Below are 13,446 nucleotides of genomic sequence, written 5' to 3' on the forward strand. Positions count from 1 at the left end.
GCCTAAAGGTCGTCTTTCAGTGCCAACCCAGCTGGTGATGTCATGGCGTTTGTTATTTCTGCAGCAGCCTCACATGGCTTCAGTTAAAGCTTTCTGTGCCTGCGGATCTCATCCTTGGTATCCCACCTTCTCCCCTTCTTCAGTTGTCTTTTCCCTCCCTTCCTTCTGCATTCCAGCTTTCCCACCCACCTTACCTCTTATTCTCTCTCACATTTTTAACAATTCTGCACCTCCCTTCTCTGTCTGGCTCCCTTTCTCTCTGCTTTTCTTTTTCCCAAACGTTTTGATTATCTTACCAGACAGACTTCATTTCTAAACAGCTGCAAAGCTTCAGACCAGTTTAGAATTGTTTTTTAATGTATTATTTTGTTATAGTTTTGTTTTTTTTCCCTTCCAAGCAATGGATCACCGGTCTTTGGCTCTGGTGCTCTCTCACATTATCCCTCATGCCATCTGTTTTCTTTTCTCATCCCCACTGAAAGATCTGTGCCCTTCATGCATCACTTTGAAGCACACACATCTGTTAGCAGACTCTTCAAAATGTCAATATATGGTTTAACTTGCAGAGCTCCCGATTACTCAAATCAATTCCTGTAAAAATGTGTATACTTTTTATACAAATTTTCATTGGAGTACATTTATTATAAATCTCTAGTTATAAAATAGTAGTTTTTAATAAAATCCTCCTGCAGTTTCTGCAAAATAAACTTTTCTAACTAGTTAGTTTGAAAATTGATCAGAGCACCAAGAACTTGTAATTAGTCATTTGTATCTATTTATGTTCCTGCTATATAAATATATTTCCCTTGGCACCCTTGCAATTCAAGCCAAAGCAGAAGTAAACAGTGGTAACAGGGACGTAAAACAACATTTTAAGTATTATGTTGACCAATATTTTGTTTTTATCTGAATGCTGGTGCTGTTTTTTTTATCTCATGTATCATTTATGGCATAAACGTTTCATCATTATCATTATTTGTTATTTTGTTACATATGTAACAACATCTCACCTGTTCAAACCTTAAAAATGTAAAATAACATCTACATTTAAAAATATTGTCAATATTTTGTCAATATTGGATGCAGAGTGCCACAATAGAGAACGACAAATAGCCAGTCAGTCTACGACAATGCTCAACCAAAACACTACTCGTCTATTTCTGCCTCTACCCTATGAATAGATAATTGTCAGTTTAGTGACATTTTGCCTTTGATCCCAGCGCTACAGAGGGTTTGAGATCCAACCACGAGATCCCAAAAGAAAAACAGCTTTATTATTCCTCGCACAAGACTTACAGTCTGAGATGAAACGTTTGTGCTCAACAATCTGCCAAAACATGACTAGAAATACACAAAATTACAAGTTTTGCAAATCCAAGCGAGTTCATAAAAAAGGCAAAATATGATTCATTTTACCAATAAACCAGCCAATAAGCACATTGGATGGTTAATTGTTCAAGACTGAAATAAAATGGCTCAGTTTAACTTTTTATTAATTTGGTACAAATGTAACTTTTTTTTTAGCTTCCAGTGATCCTCTTACTCAACACTCATCTCATGTAAATCAGTTATGAAGCTCACTGACTTACAAAGCTTTTCAGGTGAAAATCTTTTCACCTGAGCATCAGCCCCATTGCATTCTCAGGAGACACCAGCTGCTCCTGGCTCCAGAAAAGTGTGGTGGGTCAAACGTCAAAGCTCAAAGGTCGCAACCTGTAAAAAGCTGAGGACTCTTGAGGATGCAACTAAATTCTCATCTGCTACTCACAAATTTCTTTTGGTGGAATCTCAATGTCTGATGGGACAGGTGAAAGCCTGAACAGGTCAAACTGCAGGGCCCATCCGTGGGTCAGATGGGAAAATCTAGGCTGTTCCGGTCATCTGCCGTTCTCAGAGGAAGGAATCCACAAATTGAGCATATGAAGCAGTCAGATGTTTCTGCTATTATAACTAAATCTGAAAATTAGAAGAAATTCTCTAATGGTCAACCAACTGTATATGCGACGTTTGAAAGTCAGGGTATTTCATCCAAATGCCACATATTTTTTGGTTGTGCAATATTTATTTGTGAAATATCAATTTGAAGTTGTACAGATTGAGATTTGTCACAGAGCATGACTGGGATTGTGTTTGTATGGTGACATTTGTTGTAAATTGGTGCTGTATAAATAAAACTGAACTGAATTGAATTGAATTGAACCTGTCTCATTTGTACCCCATTTCTACTTCTGTACCTTCAGAGTCTCCCACAAACTCTTGATTTCACTTTGCTTCATAACCGTTTCATCACTGCTCTCATCTATTTGCGCACCTTTTTCGGTCATTTTTTTCCTTCCACTTAACTTTCCAATGATTAGCTAGAGTACACCTCCTCTATGATAGGACTCTGCGAGTTAGAAATGAGCCTTTGTGGCTTGATCATATGTGGTATTCAAAATTACTGAATATACTGAAATGTGGGTTTGTGATTTTATTTATTTATTTATTTATTTATTTATTTATTTATTTATTTATTTATTTATTTATTTATCTATTATAATTTATTTTTAGTTTTTAGAGAGAAAAATTGGGGTTTTGAGTTTGAGCGCTACCATTACAACATAATGGTATTTTCATGCGCAAAAGACTGTGATACGTTTACGGTAGACTTAATGTGCAAAACTTTAGTTGCAGGTTAGGCACCTCAGGTGCCGCACCTGTATCACTAAATGTCAAAGAAGTGCCGCAATTTGCAACAACCGAACTACGCTGGCATTCTCCCGATGAGTAAGGTGAAGGTGAGAAGCAAACAGGAAAAGAGTTTAAAAAAAGAAAGTTTGCGTCTTTTTCGGGCTCCTGTCCACACGTGAGGAAAGGAGTGGTCTGTAAGTGGGATAATGGAACCTGGGAGACCGATGGGAGGGAGAAATAAGGGGGAGTCAAATTTCAGCCTGACTGGGGGTTAAAGGGGGCCGGGCTGGTATTTTGGAATATACGAAGATTCATTGAAGACAACGGGGACATAAAACTACAGCGTCTGGCCTGAAGCGGTCGGTGCTGAGTTTGTGCTGCAGGTCCGGGTCCTGCCGCTGGATTCCCCCCTCATCGATTATCATCCGGGAAGGGTAAAAGTCGAATGGTCCGTTTTTTGTAACTGGGACATAAAACACTAAAAATTACTGAGAGAAGCCTTGGCACCCTTCTCTCTCCCCGCTGCATGTCTAATATTTAGACATGTTGAGCTTTATGGATTCCAGGACTGTACTGCTTCTTATAGCATCCCAAGTTTGTCTATTAGCCGTTGTGAGATGTCAACTGGAAGATGACCGTAAGTGACTAAAATGTATAACTTTGTCGTAATGTTCAAGTGAAGTTTTTCTTTGATGCAAGATTATGAAATAATTTGCTTTTGTGGTGACTTGATGTGGTCATTGCACCTTCACGCAAGGGAAATATCACATTTTTATTGCGCAAAATGTTGTAGGGTTCAAAGTGCAAAGATGATACAGAAAATTGTCTGCCTATAAAATCCACAGGTGCTTGCTCAAAAGGCTGATGGAGATCTTTGCAACTGGAGTGTAATCTTGCCTCTTTGGATGCTATTTCTAAGTTCACACCTTTTATTCTATCTGATAAAAGTTGCATTAGTTGCCTTTAGTTTTAAGACAGACTAATAAATATGAGTGACACATTGGACTTCCCTGTAACCCTGCAGCTTTTTCCTATCACCCTGGCAGTTCTTTCTGGAAGTTGAACTGCCTGACACCTGCGGGTGCTTGAGGGGCCTTGACAGACTATCCTTTAAAACTGCAGATTCACTTAATAAAGAGGGGGAGGGAGGCAGAAGAAAAAACTGAAAAGTGGTCAGGCTCAAGGGCCTTTGGTAAAATGTGTTCACATTCCATCGCTGTCAGAGGGCATCCAGGCGAATCCTGGCATGCTGAGGCAAAAAGGTGATACTGTCACTAAAAATACTCTTAAAAAGACTTATAGAATTGTGAACTTGATGTTGTCCTTTCTGAAATTAGAGCAATATAATTTTCCATTATAAAATAATTTCTAATATTTACCAATTTAGGTAAAGGTGAAGTGGAATTTACCTGCATCGTTGTTTAGTTTTAGCACTCACAAGAGATGTTAGAGGCCACAACAGGGCAGGAATACCATTTTATGAGATTTTAGTTCTTCCATTTGAAAGATTAAGCTGTGACAGAGAGAGAGAGAGAGAGAGAGAGAGAGAGAGAGAGAGAGAGACAGAGAGAAAGAGAGAGACAGAGAGAGACAGAGAGATTGAGCCAGAAGGGAATAGCACTGACTGGAAAAAAATATAAGACTGGCACACCAGGCCTGAATTCTGAGAAGTAAATTATTTTTTTCTGCACAAGTAGAAAAAAAGGTCTGAACCTTTAAAGCAAATAAAAGGTGTATTTTCTCAGAGGAAAGGGGAGAAAAGAAGGAAAGTAGCTGTGCCAAAGTCATTTGAAGTGTCAAATTACCCTCTCAGGGAAATAAGAGTCTTGATATAATGCAAGCCTTCTTCTCTAGCTGGAGGAGAAATCTTTCTAGCAGAAATAGTAAAGAGGTCATATTTTGACGTTTCAGTCATGAATGTCAAGATGCACAAAAGTCAAAAAAGTTACATTAAACTTTTTAAAAAGATTAAACTTTTATGACCCTAGGAAACTCCAGGATTTCTTTTTCAAGTGTTCATTTTAGTCCCATGAAAGTTACCCTCAGGAGTCAATTCCTTTCTATTTATATTCCTCAATAAGAAACCTGTTAAATTTCAGCTTTCAAGTGGAGGCCTGGTATTAATGCATCCCATATCAGGATAATCATTCATATGTGAGCCAATGGAAGGGCAGGTGCAGGCTTCGATAGTATCTGGCCCTGTACAGTTAAACATCAAAACCTCAAGGAATGCACATGAAAGCCACCATTTTTCCTCCCTCTAATGTGTTTGAACTGGCATCTGACGCAGCCACGGCCTCCGTATGGGGGTTGAAATGCTCCCCATGTTTATACAAGCCAATAGTTGGTCAATTGTCCACTGGGTCCCCTTTCCAGAAAGACCCCATTCATTGCTGCTGTGGTCTGTTAGGTTAGGCAGACTTAAGCATTGCTAAAAGGTAAATACAGCTACTGTACTTGTCCCTTCACCTCTTATCCTCTCTTACCAGTTCATACCTTTAGGCCTACCTTTTGCTGCATCTGTCGCCTCTAACCCGTCTGCACAGGTTCATTGACTCCAGTCAGTTCATTTCTCTCAGCAGGTGTTCCTGCCAGTCTCTACCAGTTTGGAAAATGTGCCTGTCCTGTCTGTTGTCAGGTTTACTTTACTTGATCAGATTTGTATCATGTGCAGTAACTGCTTGTTAAAACATTCATCATATTCCCCTGTGTTCTCCTTGGCAGGTTGTGGTCTAAAAGCAAACCTTTTCTTTTCCTGTATCAAAGTCGTTCTCTTATGCAGTTAATGTGGGTGTTTCCCACAATGTAGACCAGCTCTATTTTTAGCTTGTTAAGCCTTCAGCTACTGGTGCTACTCACTTTATTTATTGGAGGTTTCCTGCAACTATTGCTCAGGTTAAATTGAAGTCTGTGGTTTTACACCGCCACCCTGTGGCTACTGTAAAGGTTGCACACATCCCCTTAATGACCCAACAAAGAATTGGGAAAAAGGGATTTCTCAGTTATGCAAGATTGGAGATGGAACAGCCATTCGTCAAAGTTATTGATCAAGTTAGAGACTGAGATTAATTAATTTATGTCTTAATACAGGGTAAATGTAAAAAAAAAAGTCCTTACTAAATTTTTCTCCATACTTTCATAGGCTCAACTTCCGGAGTTCTTAGCCCATATTGGCACGTTCTTAAGGTTTAAATATAAGTTAATTATGGATGGATGGAGCTTTTAGACAACAGAAAAGAGAATCTAGAAATATGCCACATTTTGATAATTTGACCATTTAGGCGTGCTGCTAATAATCATTGAATATTTGCTTCTTTTTGTGAAACACCAAGTATGCTGTTCTTCATTAAGCATGTTATAATATGTGATTTATACCTCATGTTGACTTTAAATCTCAAATTGCACTATATAAACTAGAATACAAAACAATCAATTGCAATTTTGGAGATTTGACGACTCATCAGCTGAGAGTTCAAGTCTTTATATTAATGCTGTATTAAAATTTTCTTGATGAAAATGAGTCAATATTAGTAACATGGTTCTCTGATGGCTAACATGCACATATTTCAGGGTATGTTTGCTGATTCAGTGTTAATGAGAGAAATTTAACAAATACCACTTCAGTAAATTACGTGTTTAAATAAATAATACAAGGTATTTTTGCATTGAACTACCTCCTAAAGGTATTTGATTATCACTGTAGAGGAGTGATTGTAGAGAGGAACATTATATTATGTGATTTTTCACTTAATGCCAGCTGTTATTTGGGTTAATCTCCTTCTTCCCTCCTACCTGCACCCTCCTCTTTGTGCCCCTTGTCTGGGATCTCAAACACAGAGGAGGATGCTTCTGCCTGTAGACACGAAGGACAGCTTTATAACGACAAGGACATATGGAAACCAGAGCCTTGTCGCATCTGTGTGTGTGACACGGGAACGGTTCTGTGTGATGACATTGTCTGCGAGGAGCTAAGAGACTGCCCCAAACCTGAAATCCCATTTGGAGAGTGTTGCCCCATCTGCCCTGCTGACCAGCCGCCACCTTTTGGTTGTAATTTATTTATCTTACGTCTCTCATAAATAAATTACTGTGTGGGATCATGCTGTTTGTTTTGGAGGGATGAGAATAAAAGAACACCTGGAATATTTGGTGTTGTAGTAAATTTGAATGCACTTTTCTGTCCCCCAAAGCAAACAGACGATGAGAAAAAGCAGTGACACCTAGTCAGGGTTTCAGTGAAAAGCTTAATCTGGCCGTTGTTTTTCCATAGCTGGTGCACCTTGGCCTCGTCTTGTTTAAATACGCTCCTTCCCTGAGTATCATGAAAACATGTGGTAGTGATTAAGGAAATACCTCAGTGAAGCAGCCACGGCCTCACATTTCTGCTCTATATCCTCTCTGTGGATTTCTGCAGATCTGATGGCAAGAAAATAGCCCGACTCTCCACTGAGAGTACAGAGTATATGAAGGAGGCCATTCAGGCCGCTCGCCTCCAAAGTGCCATGGCTTCCTGATAAACAAAGGCCTCAGTGTCCCAACACCAATGGCCAGCTTTGGAAATGTAAATAAAATCGGCTGAGGAGCATCAGTGAAACCAGAGGTGTCACTGTTTGCAATGCATGCTTGTGGGTTTAAACGCTAGAAAAACATTACACGTTTAAAGGCAAAAATAGTTGCTTTTTAAGAAGTATGTAACAAAAATAATTCATCATCAGCATAAATAGAAATAAGGCTGGTTTCCGAAATTGAATGATTATTTGTAGCCTTCATAATTTCTACTAAAAGGAGTCAAAGGTTGCACAACTGGACTTGATCTTGATCACACCTAAAATTTGGTCAAAAATAATTTTACTGAATATAAAAACATAACCAGTCTTATTTAAAACCAGTTACTTACCATCACTAAGCACAATTAGAGCTGTAACTAACTTGTTGCAAAAGATTAGTAGTAAAGTACTAAAATCCTTACTTAAAATGCTACAAATTTAAGCCCTTCTTGTTGAAACATGTGCTCTGCAGAAGCTTTTTTGGATTCTGCTGCTTCCATTAAATGCACCTGTTTTGCTTTAACTTTAGGCTTTTGTGAGATGGTGAGACAACCAACACTTGTTCTCTCCTAATGGGCTTTTTTGTGTAAACACTATGATTTGGTGGTGGTCTTTGGAATAGTTTCTGTGTTTGATCCATGTACTCCTTTATTCTGCTGTGGAATGCTGTTCTGATCTTATGGGTTGATGTTGCGATCTGTTCACTAACTGTGATCTATTCCATCTCAAACTTGGGTGAACACCTAACAGGAGGACCAGGAGCCAAGGTGAGACACAAAATAACTGTGTTTCTGATCATGACTGTCTGTGTCTGTGAAGTCAAGCCTCTGTTTTTCCCTGATTGATAGGCAGGAAGAACTAGTCGTTTAAGGATTTAGATATGTGTTTGATGTAAATGAGTGTTGCCAGATGAGTAATAGGCATTTCCTGTACACACTGTGCCACACTTATATACTCAACAGCAAACATGGGTCTTATTTAACACTCTTACAGACTTTTCTTCAAAATGTGGTCACACATAGTATTTAAGCCACATTAATCATTGTGTTTCTGCTACACTTTTCTTTCATCAGGGTCAGAAGGGTGAACCCGGAGACATTACAGATGTAAGTTGATATCGCACAGTATTACAATTTTAGCTTTTGATTTGGAAAAGCTGACTTCAGAAGATGCAGTTCTTACATAAAGCACTGGTAGTCTAGCAATAAAGATACATATAGTATATGTGAATATACTGCATTTGTTTAAAGGGGTGGTATCAAGTAAAATCTATGTTTTTGAGCTTTACATCATGCTATAATGTTGTTCCTTAATCCAAAAAAGTACCTGGAGTGTTGCCTTAATTCTTTCATGCATGTTTGAGAAATCCTTTAATCTCCCGTGGCAACCATTGAGCTGTGTAAAACGCCAGGGTGGACTGAGCACCGCATTTGAGACGCAGCTCCTCTTTGGAGCTGCAGTTTCCAAGCTCCCAAACAAGCCTCACAGAGCACCCCTCCCCCACTGCTCCTCCACTCAGCTCCTTCAGACTAGCCAGCAGTAATCAGTAAACTCCTGGGTGGAACTGCACATCAGCTGAAATCATTATACGAGCTACTTCTCAGTGCAACGCTGGTAAAAACCTTGAATGGTTAATAGAGGAGGGATGTTATAATGACATCCTGTAGGCGGAGTTTCAGAAAGAGCAGGAGTTTTTAAAGAGACAGAGGCCCAATTACCAGGTGTTAAATTATAAAGTCACATTTTTTAAAGTCATATTTGATATGTTTTTATAACAACTGAAGATAACACATATATAAACAGTGTGTGCAAAACAACAAAACAACAAAACACATGTCAAACCTCAAAGAACATGAAACCAGTAGTAGTCAGGAAAAGCCTACGCTGGTCCTTTTATTGAGATTAGTATGTTTATCTTCCTCGGGTTTAATCCTAAAGGAAATGGGTGTAAAACCAACCGCTGGAAACGTATTAGAATGAAATGCAAATGCCCAACTACCCTTAAATTAACTTCAAGCTTTAAATTAGCTTTCTGGGTGTGACTTTAAAAACCGTGGTAGTAATTTAACAGTAAGTTGTAAAGCAGGTTGTAAAAAAAGAAAAAAAAAAAGATTAAGAGGATTGCTTGTGTATTCAAGTCCAACACTGCCTCTGTACATTCAAGTTCCTACCAGATGAGAGAGTAAACTCCTCAATGCTGCTGCTGCACCTGGAAGTGTTTTGCGCCTCAGTTCATAGCAGGAAATAAAAGGCCATTGTTTACTGTATGTTTCTCCTTACGCGTTGCCTGAAGAAATAAGCAATTAGTTAGTCTACTTTTGATTGGGGAAAGATAATGTTTTTGCTTTCCTCTTGAAAGAGAATACATCCGGTAAATGCAAAGCTTCTGCAGAACCAGTTTTATATGAAATATATATTTGTTTAATGATTTTTTTTTCCAACATAGGTTGTAGGACCAAGAGGACCATCCGGCCCCATGGTATATATGTTTCCTCCATTTTAAAGTTTTCCTTTTCCTTTTTAATTGCTTAAACTAACAGGCTTTTTGATTCAGTCCTGTAGAGTCTAGAAATAGATAGCATTTGTTTTAGCAATTTATCAAAGTCTAGATCAGCATGGCTGTATTCACTCCTAATTAAATATCTGAAATTCCGGAAATGAGTTGATTTAAATATCTTGCACCCACTTAAAACAGAATGTTCCCAATAAATCTACTTTTTTTGTATGTCCTTTTCTATCTGTAAGTGCATGAACGCACCTGCAGATGTGTCATGGACAGATGTCACTCCAGGTGAACTCTGGGAGTTTCAGAACAAGAAACTCATTGGGAAAAAACAGAAAAGTATTTTTTCCAATCTCATTTACTTTCTTACCTGACGCATTTGGGTTTTAGGTTTAAGCATTTAAAGCTTGACCACTGTAGAAATATTTGGAGTGAATATAAAAAATTTGTTTTTATAATCGTCTGTCAAAATTGGTGGAAAATTGACCAAAATATTGAAAAGTTTTGAATTTCAAAATGAAAAACATCTGGCAACCCTGAGAGTGAAATAACAATTTAATTCAAGTTTCATCTCATCATCAGAGTTTAAATTCAGCAGTTGCTTCTTACACCTGTATGGAAATAAATCCTAACCTCATTTACTTCCATCCTGTTCATCCAGGGCCCACCAGGAGAGCAAGGACCCCGAGGATCAAGAGGAGACAAAGGAGAGAAGGTTGGTTTCATATACATTAAAATAAGAAAATCTCCCAGAAGCTTAACAAAAAAAACTATACTCCTTCCTTGCTCTGTTAATGAGTACAATATGCCTGATTGAATTTGATAGCTGTGGCTCCTGGAGGGTGTGTGTGCGTGTGTGGGTGTGGGTGTGTGCGCGTGCGTGAGTGTGTGTGTGTGTTATAGCTTGCAGATAATAGTAGCCTTTCACTGAGCACCACACTCTAACTAGTCATGTGTCGTTTCCATTAGGCCGTGTGGTCTGGGTTGTTTAACAGATGCAAGACTGTTGGGAGACTCATAATGTAAACGTCGGCTTCTCTCGGAGGCCTCCCAGTCGCTTGGTGTGGGAAATCTGCATCTGCTTTGATCGCCTCGTTAATGTAACAAGGCGGATGTGATAGTAGGCTGCAGGCGAGTAGTTTATGCCATGTAGTTATCTTGTTTATGCAGATTTAAACATGAGCTGGATTTATTTTTGGCGAGCGAGAAGGTCTGCAGCCATTTTAGATATTCAGTACATTTTTTTTGTTTTGGATTAGCTTGCTAGGTGATTTGTCACTACATGCACAGAGGTATGCAGGGCCGGCCTGAGAAATCACAAGCATGCAACACAACCTGTAATGAAAGTGCTTTAAATGGATGTCTAAACCAGAAATGTTTTGTTTTGTTGAGTCTGAATGGCATATTTCACTCGGTATTCCTCTGGCAAGTCAGATTATTTCATGATAAGCTGAGCTGTGGGCTTCTGTCACCAGTAGCTAACTAATACTGTCCCTGGTGTTCGGCCAGTGGCTATGAAAATATGAATTGCTCCTGAGCTCAGAGATTTGCACAGAAACTTAAAAATGAATGACTCTTTGATCATAAGAACTGTTGTTTTAGACCCTTTTCCCCTGCATAAGAAGATAAAGACAATATTATAATGTATATCCATAATACCATAAATATGAGAATATGAGAATATGGATGTTTGCTAACTAACCAAATAAAACTTTCTTTATGCAAACATTTCTTCTTATTCCTATTATTTGCATTTTTAATCATTTAATTTATTCTTAAAGCTTATATTTTTTGACAAACTTCCAGTTAAATTTTTATTAGAAAATGGTTTTATGAACACATTTGACTATATCTTGTTCTTTTCCAAGTATTTTTTAGGTTTATTTTAACTCTTTCTGCCTTCTTCAGGGGAGCCCCGGTCCTCGTGGCAGAGATGGTGAACCTGGCACCCCTGGAAACCCTGGACCCCCTGGGCCTCCAGGACCTAATGGACCCCCTGGACTTGGTGGAGTAAGTATCTCATGTTTTGGCTACAACATAAAGGAGCTCAACGCATATTCAAGCCTGAGAGTAGAGTAGATGCGACTGGCTAGAATTAGGAGGAGAAGGGGGTAAAGAACAGCAGAAAATAGTCCAAAAAGGACAAAAGATGTGTGAAACTGCAGGAGATGGGAGGGGGCAGAGATACAACGGCATGGATGCTGAGAGAGAATGGACAGAATGCCTCTCATTCTTTGCAGGAGAAAGGAGAAAGGACAGAGGGGAGGCTAAAGGGGGTGGGGGTGATGTGCTGAGATAGACCTAAGGAGGGGAATGCAAGGAGCTTTTTCAGTAGAGGGGTGAGAAGAGACTTTGTGAAAAAGGTTCACATGCCCTCTGTCTCTCCTTTGTCTGCATCGTGATTCACATGATACCCAGAAGCTCGCTATCTCTTAGAAGCTGATTCCCACTGTGGCCAAAATGATGCAAAAAGTTTTAGTTCAGTAAAGAAACAGATTGTGCCAACAAAGATAATTAGATTTAGAAAAAGTTAAAGCTTACCTTTAAGTTAGGTGGGTCATTAACCGTTATGAATGTATAATAACAATCCTTTCATCTGCCTTATTGCAACTGCTTAGTTTTTATGTTCACTCCTAAACCCTGGAAACACATTTTAAGCTATTTCCAGACCAACAGACAGATAGATTGAGGTGTCTTTTTTTATAATCTGTGAAGCACTCTGCTTTGCTGTTTTGCATGAAAAGTCCTGGGAAATAATATTTTATTGACAGATTTTTCATTTGTGGTCTGTTTTTTTTTTTTTTTTCCCGCTCCAGAACTTTGCTGCTCAGATGACCAGCGGTTTTGATGAGAAGGCCGGAGGCGCACAGATGGGTGTGATGCAAGGACCAATGGTGAGAAAGAGGCCACACCGAGACGGCCATGTGACCTCTGCCATGTGATGCGAAAACAAATCCAGGGAAATATTCTAAGTCTCATTCAAACCTTGGTACAAGAATCTTCTCCATATTAGGGTGCAAAGTTTAGTTCAAACTATTGTAGAAAAACATTATTTATTGTTTTGGTTTGTGTATTGTAAGCTGAAGTTGAATAGCAAACGAGTCATACATGTTAAAGACTTTGTTGAGAAACACATCATGTTTGTGTAATGTGTCAATAGGTTCACCATTGGAGTAAGATTTGGGTACTTTCCTGACTATGATCCCAAAATGTCAATGTTTTGATCAGTGAGTCACTTTTACTTTAGGGGTTACCTGTAACCTAGTCATGTATAGTCCTGTCCAGGGACCTTCTGCAAAATGTCTAGTCAACATAAAAACATCTTCACCTCTCTGTGTGAGCAGACACATCCATATCTGGCTGTTGCCATTTGTGATTTAGCTCAGTATTAGCATCAGTCTGAGTGATTAGTTGAATCCTCCATAAGAAGCCCTTCTGGCTCTTTTTGGACTTTTTTGGCACCCTTTCACCAGCATACCTTTTCCTGAGAAGTCATTTTTATGTAAAAAATAATGACAGACATATTTTATTTTTGGAAACAACCATGGTTGACAAAAGAAGAATAACTTCAAGCAGCTTTTAAAGCAACCATTTCTACCACTTCAGTCAACACATTATGAAAATTATGCTTACAAGTCATTTTGGGGAATGAGCAAATCATGTTGTTGTGATTTAGTTAGTTGTTGTAAGACTTTACTAGCTTTGCAGGTGTCTGAGTATCTTCCT

The 13,446-nt window shown here is 38.8% G+C and overlaps 1 protein-coding gene across 2 annotated transcripts in view; it reads left to right on the forward strand.

Annotated features, from left to right (window-relative positions):
- Positions 1-3,000: 3,000 nt before the first annotated feature.
- The window catches only part of col2a1b (collagen, type II, alpha 1b), a 51,729-nt gene continuing 41,283 nt past the window's right edge, over positions 3,001-13,446 (forward strand). Inside the window, exons 1-8 of one of the 2 annotated variants that reach the window (XM_008408500.1) lie at positions 3,001-3,307; positions 6,508-6,717; positions 7,968-7,984; positions 8,291-8,323; positions 9,664-9,696; positions 10,382-10,435; positions 11,629-11,730; positions 12,537-12,614. In XM_008408500.1, the coding sequence (XP_008406722.1) occupies positions 3,214-3,307; positions 6,508-6,717; positions 7,968-7,984; positions 8,291-8,323; positions 9,664-9,696; positions 10,382-10,435; positions 11,629-11,730; positions 12,537-12,614 (621 nt within the window). In that variant the 5' untranslated portion in view covers positions 3,001-3,213. The remainder of the gene's footprint in view (positions 3,308-6,507; positions 6,718-7,967; positions 7,985-8,290; positions 8,324-9,663; positions 9,697-10,381; positions 10,436-11,628; positions 11,731-12,536; positions 12,615-13,446) is intronic. The other variant, XM_008408501.1, reaches the window with a different exon arrangement.

Source organism: Poecilia reticulata, linkage group LG5 (assembly GCF_000633615.1).
Source record: "Poecilia reticulata strain Guanapo linkage group LG5, Guppy_female_1.0+MT, whole genome shotgun sequence".
In the NCBI taxonomy this organism is placed as follows: Eukaryota; Metazoa; Chordata; class Actinopteri; order Cyprinodontiformes; family Poeciliidae; genus Poecilia; species Poecilia reticulata.